This window comes from Asparagus officinalis, chromosome 3 (genome assembly GCF_001876935.1).
Source record: "Asparagus officinalis chromosome 3, Aspof.V1, whole genome shotgun sequence".
Lineage (NCBI taxonomy): Eukaryota > Viridiplantae > Streptophyta > Magnoliopsida > Asparagales > Asparagaceae > Asparagus > Asparagus officinalis.
The window spans coordinates 111,104,568-111,119,198 of NC_033796.1; the positions used below are offsets into that span (position 1 = coordinate 111,104,568).

General features: G+C 44.0%; 1 protein-coding gene across 1 annotated transcript; it reads left to right on the forward strand.

Moving 5' to 3' along the window:
- Positions 994 to 8,968, forward strand: LOC109835601 (protein SRG1-like). Its single transcript, XM_020403572.1, has 4 exons — positions 994 to 1,260; positions 6,643 to 6,890; positions 7,441 to 7,852; positions 8,375 to 8,968. Exons 1-4 carry the CDS (start codon positions 994 to 996, stop codon positions 8,630 to 8,632), a joined length of 1,185 nt encoding a protein of 394 aa, XP_020259161.1. The 3' UTR covers positions 8,633 to 8,968.

The window sequence follows — 14,631 nt, forward strand, 5'->3', positions numbered from 1 at the left end:
AAAAGTAAAAAAAGAAGAAGAAAACCATAACTCCTAATCCAAAAGGTAGGTTCTGATATAAGATATATGAAAATCTTCTATCTCAACAAAACCAAGTCATCCAGATTGACAGATTTATGAAATCACATCAGTGTCACTAGTTTTGGAAAAAACCAAAAATAGTCCGAATTTAGCATATTTTTAATAATAAAATTAAAGTTTATTTCGATTAGGAAACAAATTTAATACTGATTCATGTTGGACTAATTTGTCTTCTCTATTATAAGGAGTCTTTTTTAAGGTAGGATTTGATACTTTCTATTTCTTTGTAATTTTAGTCTTATTAGGAGTTAATTTTTATTTTATTTTATTTTTATTTAAGAAGAGACATGTAACCCTAACTCTGTTAGATAACTTTTCTTCAATAAAATTCTTTTTTATATTGCTTCATAGATTCGAGGTTGTCTCTTCGTGGATCCGAATATTGTTCTTTGTAGATTCAAAGAGCGTCTCATGGTGGATTCCGAGATTTCTTACTTCCGCGTTGTTACGGATCCTGAACAGGTTCATGAATCTACAAACTTCAAGCTTCATCTTGTTGGCTTACAACTAGGGTCTCTTTGTAGTTACACTGGCATAGAACACTTTGTAGCCAAGGTCAAGCCTATCCAGAAGGTCTCGATTTACAATGTTAGTATGTTGGAGCTTTTTCTGTGAAAGCAACCGTAGCATTTGCTGGTAAGTGTCAAATGACAAGAACAAACTAAAGCATCAAGGGACCTTCCATAAAATTTAGAGGATGTCTCCCTCAAAATTCCATATGCTTCCATTCAAAAAGTTCTAGCCTCAATAGCATAAGAATCTTCTCCATGCCGGTTAATAGATTCTTAGTTAGTGCTAATTCCAATGTCTGGATCTAAATATAATCACCCCATTGTGTGCTAGCTTTGTAAGAGAGTTGACTTAAACTTTATTTCAGGGGGGAAAAAAATAAAAAGGAAGGAAAGAAAAAAGATGGGCATTGAAGCTGAAAATGTGAGCACAATAATAGCAGGAGAAGAAATTAAATTTGGGAAATCGATTCCAGTAGATAGCGTTCAAGAGATTGTGAGGAAAGACCCTGAAAACATCCCAGAGATATATTTAAGAGAAATGCAGGGTTCTGTGGTGCCTCATCTTTCTTTGGAAATACCTGTAATTGATCTGTCATTGCTTTCTGAAGCTGATGAAGGCGAGCTCAGCAGGCTCGATATTGCTTGTAGAGAATGGGGATTCTTTCAGGTACGCGTGGTATAGTCTTCAGTACATGCGGGGCTTTGTTATATTGACCACTTGTTACTTCTAAACTCTCTGATCCTAAATGAAGTTATCTCCTCGCTATATTGGTATCAGAGCTGTTATTCAGATTGGGAGTGGTGTAGCTTCTGATTTGAGGTGGTGCTCGGTAATTTCCTGAGACAAGCAGAGAATGGCGTCAACAAGTAAAACGGTTAAAGTTGGAAAATACGAGATTGAAAAATTCAATGGGAAGAATGATTTTTCCTATTGGAGGATGCAGATGAAGAACACGTTGATTTCGCAGAAATTGCACAAAGCTTTGGCAGGAAAAGAGAAGAAGCACAAGGATATGTCTGATGAGGATTGGGAGGAGCTGGATCTGGAAGCACGGGCGTCGATTATCCTTTGCCTTGAAAGGGATGTAGCTTTCTTGGTAGATGGAGAGGAAACGGCTGCGGGCGTGTGGTTGAAGTTAGAAAGCACCTTCATGACGAATAGTCTAACAAACCGGATCTATTTGAAATCCAAATTGTATACTTGCAAGATGGAGGAGGGCTCATCAATCCGGGAATATATCAACAAGTTCGATAGGATTATATCGGATCTGAAGGACATCGATGTGACTGTAGAAGATGAGGATCAGGCTCTTCTATTACTTCTATCTCTGCCGAAGTCTTATGAGAACCTGGTGCAAACATTGATGCTTGTGGGAGACAATTTGACGATGGATGAGACTAGAACGGCGCTTCTAGGGGATGACCTTCGAAAGATTGCAACCGGTGACATGACTACTGGTGGTAACAAAGAACAAGCGCAGGGATTGTTTGCTAGAGGAAGGAGCAATGAGCGAGGAAAAGGCAAGGGAGGAAAGTCTAGATCTAAATCGAGACCTCTTGCGTGAAGTTGGGCATTTCAAGGTTGACTGTCCTAACAAGAGAGTAGGTGGGAAAAAGAACAACAACAAGACCGAGAGAAGAGAAGGCAAGGAAGAGGCGAGTTACGCATCGGAGGAAGGGAGCGATAAAGAATGCTATGTTGTTACGGGTGGCGAAGATACCTCCGGTAAGTGGATACTTGATTCGGGTTGCTCTTACCACATGTGCCCAAATAAGAAGTGGTTTACTACCTATAGGAGCATTGATGGTGGAACTGTATTACTGGGGAATAACCATGCTTGTAAAACGGTGGGGCTCGGTGATATAAAAATCAAGATGCATGATGGAGTGGTCAGAACCCTAACGGACGTGCGGCACGTTCCCGACTTGCGGAAGAATCTTATCTCAGTGGGTGCATTAGACTCCGGTGGCTGCAAGATTGTTACAGAGAACGGAGTAAAGAAGGTTGTTCGAGGTTCCCTAACAGTGATGAAGGGTGTTCGTCACCTTATCTCAGTTGGTGCTTTGGACTCCTGTGGCTGCAAGATTGTTACAGAGAACGGAGTAAAGAAGGTTGTTCGAGGTTCCCTAACAGTGATGAAGGGTGTTCGTCACGGTAATCTATATACTCTCTCGGGTACGACGGTGACAGGAGATGCAGCGGTTGGAACTGAAGGAAGTGGTGGAGACCCATGTGAGCACACACGGTTATGGCATAGGCGGCTTGGGCACATGTCAGAGAAGGGTCTGGTTCTGCTTGGTAAGGAGGGTTTGCTGAAGAATCTGAAGAAACCTTGCATGGATTTTTGTGAGGATTGTGTGTACGGAAAGGCGCACAGGGTCCAATTCTTGAAAAGCAATCACAAGAGCAGAGGTATACTAGATTATGTGCACACGGATGTTTGGGGTCCGGCTCAGACAACTTCTAAGGGTGGTTCCAGGTATTTTGTCTCGTTCATAGATGATTACTCTAGGTATGCTTGGATTTATTTTCTTAAGCATAAGAATGAGGTATTCGAGACATTCAAGAAGTGGAAAGCAATGGTTGAGAACAGGACGGGCAAGAAATTGAAGACACTGAGATCTGATAACGGTACAGAGTATACAGATGGTGCTTTCAAGAAGTTCTGTGATCAGGAGGGCATTGTTCGACACTGGACAGTCAGGTCAACACCACAGCAGAACGGGGTCGCGGAGAGACTGAACCGAACATTGCGGGAGAAGGCAATGAGTATGCGATCTTATGCTGGATTGGGCAACGAATGGTGGGCAGAAGCGGTGGCTACAGCATGTTACATTGTGAACCGTTCTCCACATTCGACACTAGATGGTGATACACCCTATATAAGAAGGCGATATTCTTAGGGTATGCGAAGGGCGTAAAAGGCTACCGCCTTTGGTGTACAGAAGATTCGAAGTTCGTGATAAGCAGGGACGTTACCTTTGATGAAAAATCCATGATTGCTAAGGCGCCCAAGGATGATGGTGTTGGGACTGTTGGGACTTCAAAGTCCCAGGTTATTGAGATAGAACCTAAAGACCAACCAGGTTCTAGTCATGTTCAAGTGGGAAATCAGGTAGATGATGAGCTTGAGCAGGAGGAGGTGCCAAGACGAGCATACAAGCAGGTACAGAAGCTAAGGGTTGATCAACCTCTGAAGCACTATGGGCATGTTAATTTGGTTGAATACGCACTCTCGGTGGAGGAAGATGAGCCGGTCTCCTTCAAGGAAGCTATTCGAGATAAAGATAGCGAGAGTTGGTTGGCTGCGATGGAGGAGGAGATGGAATCTCTTCGGAAAAACCAAACATGGGAAGTGGTCCCATTGCCCGTAGAAAGAAAAGCTATTGGTTGTAAGTGGGTGTATAAGAGAAAGGAAGATCCTTCAGAGCTCGGTGGTACAAGGTACAAGGCGAGGCTAGTGGCTAAAGGGTTTGCACAAAGAGAGGGTGTGGATTACAATGAGATATTTTCTCCGGTGGTGAAACACACTTCTATTCGGGTGCTATTGAGTATTGTTGCTCATGGTGATCTTGAGCTGGAACAACTCGATGTTAAAACGGCCTTCTTGCACGGAGACTTGGATGAAGAGATCTACATGCATCAACCTGAGGGCTACAAGGTTGAGGATAAGGAGCATCATGTATGTCGCTTGAGGAAGTCACTCTATGGACTAAAGCAATCTCCTCGGCAGTGGTACAAGCGATTTGACTCCTTCATGCTGAAGCATGGATTTTCCCGAAGTGATTACGATTGCTGTGTTTACATTCGGAAGCTTCGTGGAGGTGATTATATTTATCTCCTTTTGTATGTGGATGACATGCTTATTGCTTCTAAGAGCGGGGTGGAGATAGATAGGCTGAAATCTCAACTTGGTAAAGAGTTCGAGATGAAGGACATGGGCGCTGCTAGGAAAATACTGGGTATGGAGATTAGAAGAGAGCGGGTGAATCGGTGATTGTTCTTGAGTCAGAAGGGCTATATAGAGCGGGTGATCGCGAGGTTCGGGATGCAAAGTGCTAAGTCGGTGGCGACCCCATTGGCTCCACACTTCAGGCTTTCAGGTAAACAATCTCCCACTACAGCGGAAGATAAGGCACACATGGAGCGTGTTCCTTATGCTAGTGCAGTTGGCAGTTTGATGTACGCCATGGTGTGTACACGCCCAGATATTTCACAAGCGGTTAGTGTGGTCAGCAGGTTCATGGCGAATCCGGGAAAGGCGCACTGGGAAGCGGTGAGATCTAGATAGACGGCGATCTACTACTGGTTATGTATTCAGAATACATGGAGCTCCAGTTAGTTGGCGATCGATGTTGCAGGCTACAGTGGCACTTTCTACTACAGAGGCCGAGTATATGGCCATGGCGGAGGGAGTGAAGGAAGCATTGTGGTTGTGGGGTCTTCTAGATGATTTGGGGATTGAGTATCATACTGTGCACTTGTGGTGCGATCGTTAGAGTGCGATTCATTTGGCTAAGAATTAAGTTCACCATGCTCGTACAAAATATATCGACGTCAGGTATCATTTTGTATAGGATGTTATAGAGGAAGGTGATAGTTCTCTCATGAAGGTGTACACGAATGAGAATCCCACAGACATGTGGACCAAGGTGGTGATAGGTAGCAAGTTCCAACACTGCTTTGACATGCTTCATATCAGCCCATGTTAATCTGTTCAAGAGGGCATGTTCCTTCGTGGCGGTGATGGGGTAAGGTGGAGACTATGTTGGAGAATAATTACAGAACTACAGTTAGCTTGATCCCGGTGGAGGGTACGTAGGCAGTCGCGGTAAAGTGACGCAGCTGGTTTGGCCTGGTTTGGCCGATGGTGATTTCTCTGGTGAAGTTCGCGGAGTTCTTCTGATGTTCGTCCATAATTTGAGGTTTATCAAATGATGTACGAGGTGGAGAATTGTGAACGACAGGTTCACGTGAGCCACACGCCCACGTGATTATCAATTAGCCTGTTTGGGTATTTGGGCCTGTTCGGGTTTCTTGTCCTGAACAAAAATTGATGAGCAGTGATTCCTATAAATACCAACTAGCTGCTAGGGTTTTCGTTTGTGGGAATAGCAGCGTGGGGAAGTTTTTTCTCGGCTGCAGCGACACGGGGAAAAGCAGCGGGGCAAAGAAAAAGAAAAGAAACGCAGAGTTCCTGCGGCTGTTTTAGGAGGGTTTTTTAGAAGAGAAAAAAGAGAGTTTTTCAGATCTAAAAGAGAGATCTTGAGGAGAGAAAAAGAGGGATTTATAAAAGAGAGGTCAATTTCTTTTGGGTAAAAATTAGATCTTTTTCTTTGAGACGAGCTTGTGGATTGTACAAGTCGTCGGTGTTCTTCTCATAGTGGAATCTCCCCTCATCCCCTCCCGTGGACGTAGGCAAGTTTGCCGAACCACATAAATCTCGGGTATTTATTGTTTTTCTGGGTTGTTGGCTATTGCTTGTAGGATCCCTCAAAATTCGGTCTTGCGCTGATGAGAGGAAGAGTGGATATCTCACTTCGCTGAGATATTTCGCTACTGAGTCTGGGTTTCCTTCGCGAAACACAGATATCGAGGTTGACTTGTGCTTTTGTGACAACAAAAGCCAGGGCTCTCTCTCAGGACATATCGCTTCCGCGGCGGTGGGCGTGACTCTGCGCCCAACATATATGTATCTGTATTATACAAGTGTACGTTCAACACATGTAACTATAAGAGAATAGGGGATATCTCGGTAACACCTCAAATTTCAAATGATCTTTCTGAAACTTGCATGACATCCAAATGACGGATACAGATAACAGAAAGATAACTATGTTTTCGAAAGTGATAATATAAAGGAGGTAATATGTGTCCTATAGTACAGGGGACGGATATGCGATTAGTCCTAGCGTTTATGCTTCTAAGTTCGCACCTTGCTCTTCCATAAATCAAATGGTACGCTGACAACATGAAGATCTACACAAGACAAAACCCATTACTAGAAGCTATCAGTAAGTCTTGATCATGTCAATTTCAACATTGTAGGTAATCAATCACGGAATATCACCTGAGGTGCTTCAAAATCTGAAGAGTGTTGTATCCAAATTTTTTGAGCTTCCATTTGAGCAGAAGAAGAAATATTCGATGGCAACCGATGACATTCAAGGGTACGGGCAACTCTATGTAGTTTCTGAACAGCAAAAGCTAGATTGGGCAGATGTATTTGCTCTGCTAATATATCCTATGAAGCTCAGAAATATGAGTTACTGGCCCTCGGAACTGACTTCATTTGCGTAAGTCCTTTTCTCTCTTAGTCAAGATAAAATTTTAGGTTCTATTGTTGCAGATAGAACCCTTGGAAAGGTCAAAATTTCCACTTAGGTGGTCTCTCTGGAACCATTGAACTACAGTGATAGCAAGTTCGATCAGTTCGGCGATACTACAAGGTATCCACAAGTGATCCATGATCTTTTTTAGCGTAACTTGCACAAGATTCGCCTAGAATATGCATGACTCGACCACGTCTCCTTAAGGTTTCAAAAGCGATTGTTGGACTATATCATACGACAATCATTAATTTTACAATATGGTAGATAAGCATCATTTTTTTCAACTTAAAAGTATTTTCTGTCATTCGTCAAAATTGTAGGATCGATTTTATTTTATTTTTATAATCTATCCAAAACTTTTTGTGCGATTAACCGTTATCCGTTTGCTTGAACTTACATGCTGTAGATTCTTGTAGAACTTGTCGAACAATGATCGGTTGCAAACATCTGTTTTGTTCTTCTCCACAGCGTATTGATACTCATCATAATTTGTGCCACTGATATCAAAATTCAGCATCGTGTTAGAATCTAGCCTTGCTATTTCTTCAAAAGTTAATACTTCATTGCTTGCGCCTTTCACAATTGGCATTCAAATAAGCAGAGAAGCCGTTGAAGTGTACTCGATGGAAGCTAACAGGGTATCAAAAGAGCTCATCTCAGCTATATCTAAGCTAATGGGAATGGAGAAAGATGAGCTATGGAGGATTCACAATGAAGTGATGCAAGCCATGCGTGTGAATTATTACCCTACGTGTTGCAACCCTGATAAAGTTGTAGGAGTGAGCCCACACTCTGATTCCAGCACCTTAACTGTATTGCTGCAAGATGATGAGGTTACTGGCCTCCAAGTTAGGCATCATGGTGGGTGGGTCCCTGTGAAGCCAATACCAAATGCACTTGTGCTGAATGTTGGCGATGCTCTTGAGGTAATTAAGATGGCTTGATTTCTGTTAGAATTTAAAATTATGACCATCAATATCCATCAAAATCTACGAGTTATGAGGTAGTGGAAAGCACTTCAAGATGATATCAAAGCAGCATGTTGGCAACACGATGCAAAACCTGATTGTTTCCCTGTAGCAGCGGAGGTGATGCAATTCTGTAGGGGTTCAATTCTGTGGATCCTAATGTTATGTACTTTCCATGTAAACCACGCTCCACAAGCAACACAACCCACGTTTAAAAAATTACGCTAATCACACGTAGATTGAGGATCGGATGAACTTTAAATGTAGATATCGAGAAAAAAGTTTATGAAAAAAATATAAGCTATTATTTTGATCCTACATCTCTATTCAAGTTCACTAGCATTTCATATTACTTTGCAATGCAGGCCCATATTCAGCACATAACCTTACACATTTTATGTCCTGAGCTAACCTAATTTTGGTCTAGACCAACATATATAAATATCAGTTATAACGTATCAATTAATATTTGGTGATCAGGTGTTCAGCAACGGAAGGTACAAAAGCATCGAGCACAGGGCAATGACGAACAAGAGCGCGCCGAGGATTTCAATAGCCTCGTTCATCTGTCCGCAGGATAATGTGGAGCTCATGCCGCCGGACGCCGGAGCCCATCGCCGCCACCGGCATAAGCCCAAGTACAAAAAGATTGCCTACGGAGAATACCTGAGGAGCACAATGAGGAGAAAATTGAATGGAAAATCAAATATCGAACTTATAAAGCTAGACGAAGAGTGAAGCTTGGCGGATAGATTGAAAACCTTGGAGCTGAATTATTGTTGGTTTAATGGTGTTTTATGATTTATGAGCTTGACATGCATATGTGGTTGAAGCAATAATACTGGGGGCAAGATTATTATTATTTTTTACTTCTTTTTTCCCCATCAATCATGTTTTATTATATTATTATGAGGTTTTGCGTGGTCAACGGTCAACGCGTTACAAGCTCATCTTACGTGTTGGGAATTTACGCCAAAACCTCTAAACAGCAGAAACGCGGAGGTTCGGCAACTGCCTACGTCCTCGGGAGCCACACAGTAAATTTCTTATTTAATCAAACAAGAAATTACAAAGCAAGAGCAGATCTCAAACTTGAGATCTCTCAATAGATACTAATTAATACTGTAGCTATAGTATTAATCTCTCTCTCTCAAATACCCCTATTTAATTCTCTCTTAAATAGAGAATATTCCCCCCACAATATTCTTTCTCTTTTATTTCCTCTTAAAATCCTCCTCAAATCACTGTTGAGAGTTAAGAGCTGGAGAAAGAGACAGAGAGAGCAGAGGAGAGAATCGGCTCTGGAAGAGAGGAGAGGCGCCGCCAAAAGATCGCGAGAAAAAGACACTCATCTCGTGCCCTGGGGTTTCCCCTTTTATAGGGAAACCCTAGCTGAGCTGTCGACAGGCTGTCGACAGCCTGGGAAGTTTGCCAGCAGCGCTCGAGCTCGCCTGTCACGAGCTCGCCTGCTTGGAATCGCCTGCACTAGTTCACCTGGCAGATCCTCTCGCGCTCGAGCTCGCCAAATCCAACTCGAACTCGCCTGCGCTGCATCCTCGATTTCGCCTACAAAGGGGGTCGCCTCGCCTACGTTCGCTGGAGCTCCTCGCCTACTCGACCTCGCCTAACCTCGTCGAGCTCGCCTGCAGCTCACATCTGCTCCAAACTCGCCTGCAAGTCTCCCGCTCGAGCTCGCCTGTTTCAAGGTTTGGATCCACACTCAAACTAACAATCTCCCACTTGGAGACCAAACCGACATCAGTAGGCTATCTCATCAAGCACCATCTCCTGTGTGGCTCCGCCCTCATCATCTATGCATGAAGGCCAACTGAAATTGCGCACAACTCCAGTTTTGTGTGGCTCCGCCCTCATCATCTATGCATGAAGGCCAACTGAAATTGCGCACAACTCCAGTTTCTGAACGGTCACCATCTTTGTTAACATATCTGCTGGATTCTTACTTCCTGGAATCTTCTCCAGTTTTAACACGTCATCTTCCAACAGGGATCTGATGAAGTGGTACTAAAGCGCAATATGCTTCGTTCTAGAATGAAATGCAGAATTCTTAGCCAAGTGAATCGCACTCTGACTATCGCTGTGCAAGACATTCCGCTCTTGTATGAATCCCAGCTCAGTTAACAAACCCTGAAGCCATATCATCTCTTTACTGGCTTCAGTCACTGCAACATACTCAGCTTTTGTAGTGGACAGAGTAACAATCTTCTGTATCTGTGACATCCAACTAACAGCTGTAGTTCCGACAGTGAATACATAGCCGGTGGTGCTTCTTCGGTGATCAACTTCACCACCGAAGTCTGCATCTACGTACCCTTGCACTTCTACCTCTCCCTTACCAAAGTACAAACACTTCTGTGTGGTGCCTCGTAGATACCTCAGAATCCACTTGACTGCTTCCCAATGAGCTTTTCCTGGATTCGACATAAACCGGCTGACCACTCCCACTGCACGGCCAATGTTTGGTCTCGTACAGACCATTGCGTACATCAAACTTTCGATAGCTGAGACATAAGGGACCTGAGCCATACTCTCTTTCTCTTCTTCTGACTGAGGAGATTGATCCTTCGATAGGCAAAAATGGCTGGCCAAGGGTGTTCTCACAGGCTTGGCGTCGCCCATGTTGAATCTCTGCAAAACACGGTTGATGTACTCCGTCTGAGACAATTGCAAGAACCCTTTCTTCTTGTCTCTCGTGATTTGCATTCCAAGGATCTTCTTCGCTGGACCCAAGTCCTTCATGTCAAACTCCTTTGACAGCTGCTGCTTCAAACTCTTGATATTTTCCATATCTGCTCCTGCAACCAACATATCATCAACATACAGCAGTAGGATGATATAACTGGACTGATATCTTTTGAAGTAGCAACAGTGGTCGGCGTTGCACTTCTGGAAACCTTCCTTGTGCATGAAGCCGTTAAACTTCTTGTACCACTGTCTTGGGGCTTGTTTCAGGCCATACAAGCTCTTCTTGAGTCTGCACAATAGGTTCTTCTTTTTTTTTTGAGAAACCTTCTGGCTGGTGCATGTATATCTCCTCTTCTAGATCTCCATGAAGAAACACCGTCTTCACGTCTAACTGCTCGAGATGAAGATCTTCAATTGCTATAATACTCATAACTATCCTGATAGTATTTAGCTTCACCATAGGAGCGAAAATATCAGTGTAATCAATTCCTTCATTCTGCTGGAATCATTTGACAACTAGCCGGGCTTTATATCTTCTGGAACCATCTTGCTCCTCTTTCACCCGGTACACCCATTTGTTGTGAAGTGCCTTCTTACCCGTGGGCAACTCAGCTAGTTCCCACGTCTGGTTTGAGATAAGAGACTTCATCTCATCTTTCATGGAAAGCTCTCACTTGCTCGCATCTTCACCATGACAAAGCTTCATCATAGCTTTCAGGCTCCCCACCATCTATCAGTAACAGATAGTTCATGTATCTCCTGTTGGGTACAGGAGGACGAGAAGTTCTTCTCAATATCGGAGATAGTGCGTCGGGCTTTTGCGCACCTTCTTATCCAATAGGCTCTTCTGGCTGAGGACCCTCTGCATTGGGTTCTTTCGAGAGGTTACCTAGGACAGCATCTGCATCTATAAATGTTGACTCGCTCTCTGAGTCATCTGTCTTGTGCATGTCCTTGTACATCACCTTCTCATTGAATATCACATCTCTGCTCCTGATCACTTTCTTGTTTTCATTGTCCCAAATGCGGTAGTCGAACTCATCTTCACCATAGTCGATGAAAGTGCATTTCTTTGACTTGGGATCAAGCTTGTTCCTGCCTTGATCACTAATATGCACGTAAGCTACACAACCGAAAACTTTAAGATGTGAGAGTTTTACCTCCTTTCCGTACCATACCTCCTCTGGTATTCTGTGCTCCAATGGAACCGATGGACCTCGGTTGATCAAGTAAGTTGCTGTGTTGACCGCTTCTGTCTAGAACTGCTTCGGTAGGTCTGACTATACCCAAATACTTCTGGCTCTCTCTGTCAACGTTCGGTTCATCCGCTCAGCTACACCATTTTACTGAGGCGTGTCAGGCACGCTCTCCATTCTGATCCCGTGCTCATAGCAGAACTTCTTAAATCCGATGTCTTCATACTCACCGCCATTGTCGGTTCTGAGCTTCTTTATTCTCAGACCGGTCTCATTCTCGACCATAGCTTTCCATCTCTTGAAAGCTTCAAACACTTCTGACTTATGCTTCAGAAAGTAAACCCACACTTTCCGAGAGTGATCATCAATGAAAGTCACAAAGTAGTGTTTCCCACCAATGGATGCGGTGGTGGTTGGTCCCCAAACATCTGAGTGAACGAGCTCTAGCTTCTCTTTCCTGGGGGTTCTGGCACTTGTCTGAAAGCTAACTCTCTTCTGCTTTCTAAGTATGCATTCTTCACACATATCCATCTCCACTGACTGCAGTCCTGGGAGTTTTCCCTTTGTGTGCATGATCTTCATCCCCTTCTCACTCATATGACCGAGTCTCTGGTACTACAGCTTTGAAGTCTCATTGCCTGCTGCAACTGAGATCAAATAACGTGCACCAGTTGTCATATACAAGGTACCAGTCTTCTTGCCTCGGGCAATCGTCATTGCGCCCTTTGAGATCTTCCAATCATCTCCATGAAAGGTCGTAGTGTATCCTTCACCAGCCAACTGGCCTACGGATATTAAGTTCTTTCTCAGGTCGGGAATATGTCTGACATCCTTCAGCGTCCATACTGACCCGTTCAACTTAATTTTCACCACACCTTTGCCCACAATAGCACATGGTTGATCATCACCAAGGTATACGTATCCAAGATTTTTGGGAAACATACTTCTTGAAGAATTCTTTCTGAGAAGTAGCATGGAACGACGCTCCTGAATCTAACACCCAAGATTCCTCCTTGCTCTCCAAAGAGCATATCAATGCGTAGTCTCCTCCTGAAGTGGAAGTGACATTCACCTCTGCTTTCGCTTCCTTCTCCTTCTGTGTACTCTTGCACTGATTCTTATAATGCCCGGTCTTTCCACAATTCCAACACTCGATAGCCTTCGAGCTGTTGCTTGGATTCCTTGACTTGGACCTCCTGTCCTTTGATCTACCTCTGTAGTTTGATTTTCCTCGTCCGTTCCCTCTGGTTGAATTTCTACCTCTTGACTCTGTATGTAATACCGCAGAGGTTGTAGCTTCACCCGACTCTCTCCGTCGGATCTCCTCACTGAGAACCAGATCACGAACGTCTCTGTATGCTCTGATACCACTTGTTGGGAATTTACGCCAAAACCCCTAAACAGCAGAAACGCGGAATAGAGAAAATACACCAAGATTTAACGAGGTTCGGCATCTGCCTACGTCCTCGGGAGCCACACAGTAAATTTCTTATTTAATCAAACAAGAAATTACAAAGCAAGAGCAGATCTCAAACTTGAGATCTCTCAATAGATACTAATTAATACTGTAGCTACAGTATTAATCTCTCTCTCTCAAATACTCCTATTTAATTCTCTCTTAAATAGAGAATATTCCCCCCACAATATTCTTTCTCTTTTATTTCCTCTTAAAATCCCCCTCAAATCACTGTTGAGAGTTAAGAGCTGGAGAAAGAGACAGAGAGACAGAAAGAGCAGAGGAGAGAATTAGCTCTGGAAGAGAGGAGATGCGTCGCCAAAAGATCGCGAGAAAAAGACACTCATCTCGTGCCCTGGGGTTTCCCCTTTTATAGGGAAACCCTAGCTGAGCTGTCGACAGGCTGTCGACAGCCTGGGAAGTTTGCCAGCAGCGCTCGAGCTCGCCTGTCACGAGCTCGCCTGCTTGGAATCGCCTGCACGAGTTCACCTGACAGATCCTCTCGTGCTCGAGCTCGCCAAATCCAACTCGAACTCGCCTGCGCCGCATCCTCGATTTCGCCTACAAAGGGGGGTCGCCTCGCCTACGTTCGCTGGAGCTCCTCGCCTGCTCGACCTCGCCTAACCTCGTCGAGCTCACCTGCAGCTCACATCTGCTCCAAACTCGCCTGCAAGTCTCCCCCTCGAGCTCGCCTGCTTCAAGGTTTAGATCCACACTCAAACTAACATTACGAAAATCAAGCATGTTAGTTATACCCATACATTATGCATGTACATAAAGTTGGTACCCTATAATCCTCCCTTATTTTGCCCGTTTCCCCCCTAACTACTCCTATACTTAAAGCAAGTAAGCTGCTCAACAACAATTTGGTGGTGATTGAAACGGATGCCTGCCAGTTTCACCTACCCCTGAGGGTCCCCACCTCGCATATAGATAAGAAAATTAAAAGGTTTTTTTTTTCTTTTCTGATATTTAGCCCCTGGATCTATAAAACTTTGAAAGTAAGCCCGACGGCATTGCCATTAGGCCTCAAATCTTATGAATTATTTGGGGCGACTTACATGAACTGGGTATCAAATAGAAACTTCAAAGATTCGAGGGACAACTCCAAATATTAAAGATGTAAGAGACTAATAAAAAAAAAGGCCAACCAAATTAAAAATCCCAATCACACGAATCGCATTCTAACACCCCAAAAGAGAAGAGTGCTGGTGAGTGCGTTCGGTGACCAGAGCTCGGTCAGACTTCGTCAGCACGACGCGCTGTCCGCTCGCGGTAGGTGGGTGGGGTCTCCCTCCGTGGGACCCACGAAAGACCAATGACATCGCACGCTTCCCGCTGTGCTTACCCACCCCCATATCCGTTGCTTTGTGTGAGCGCAA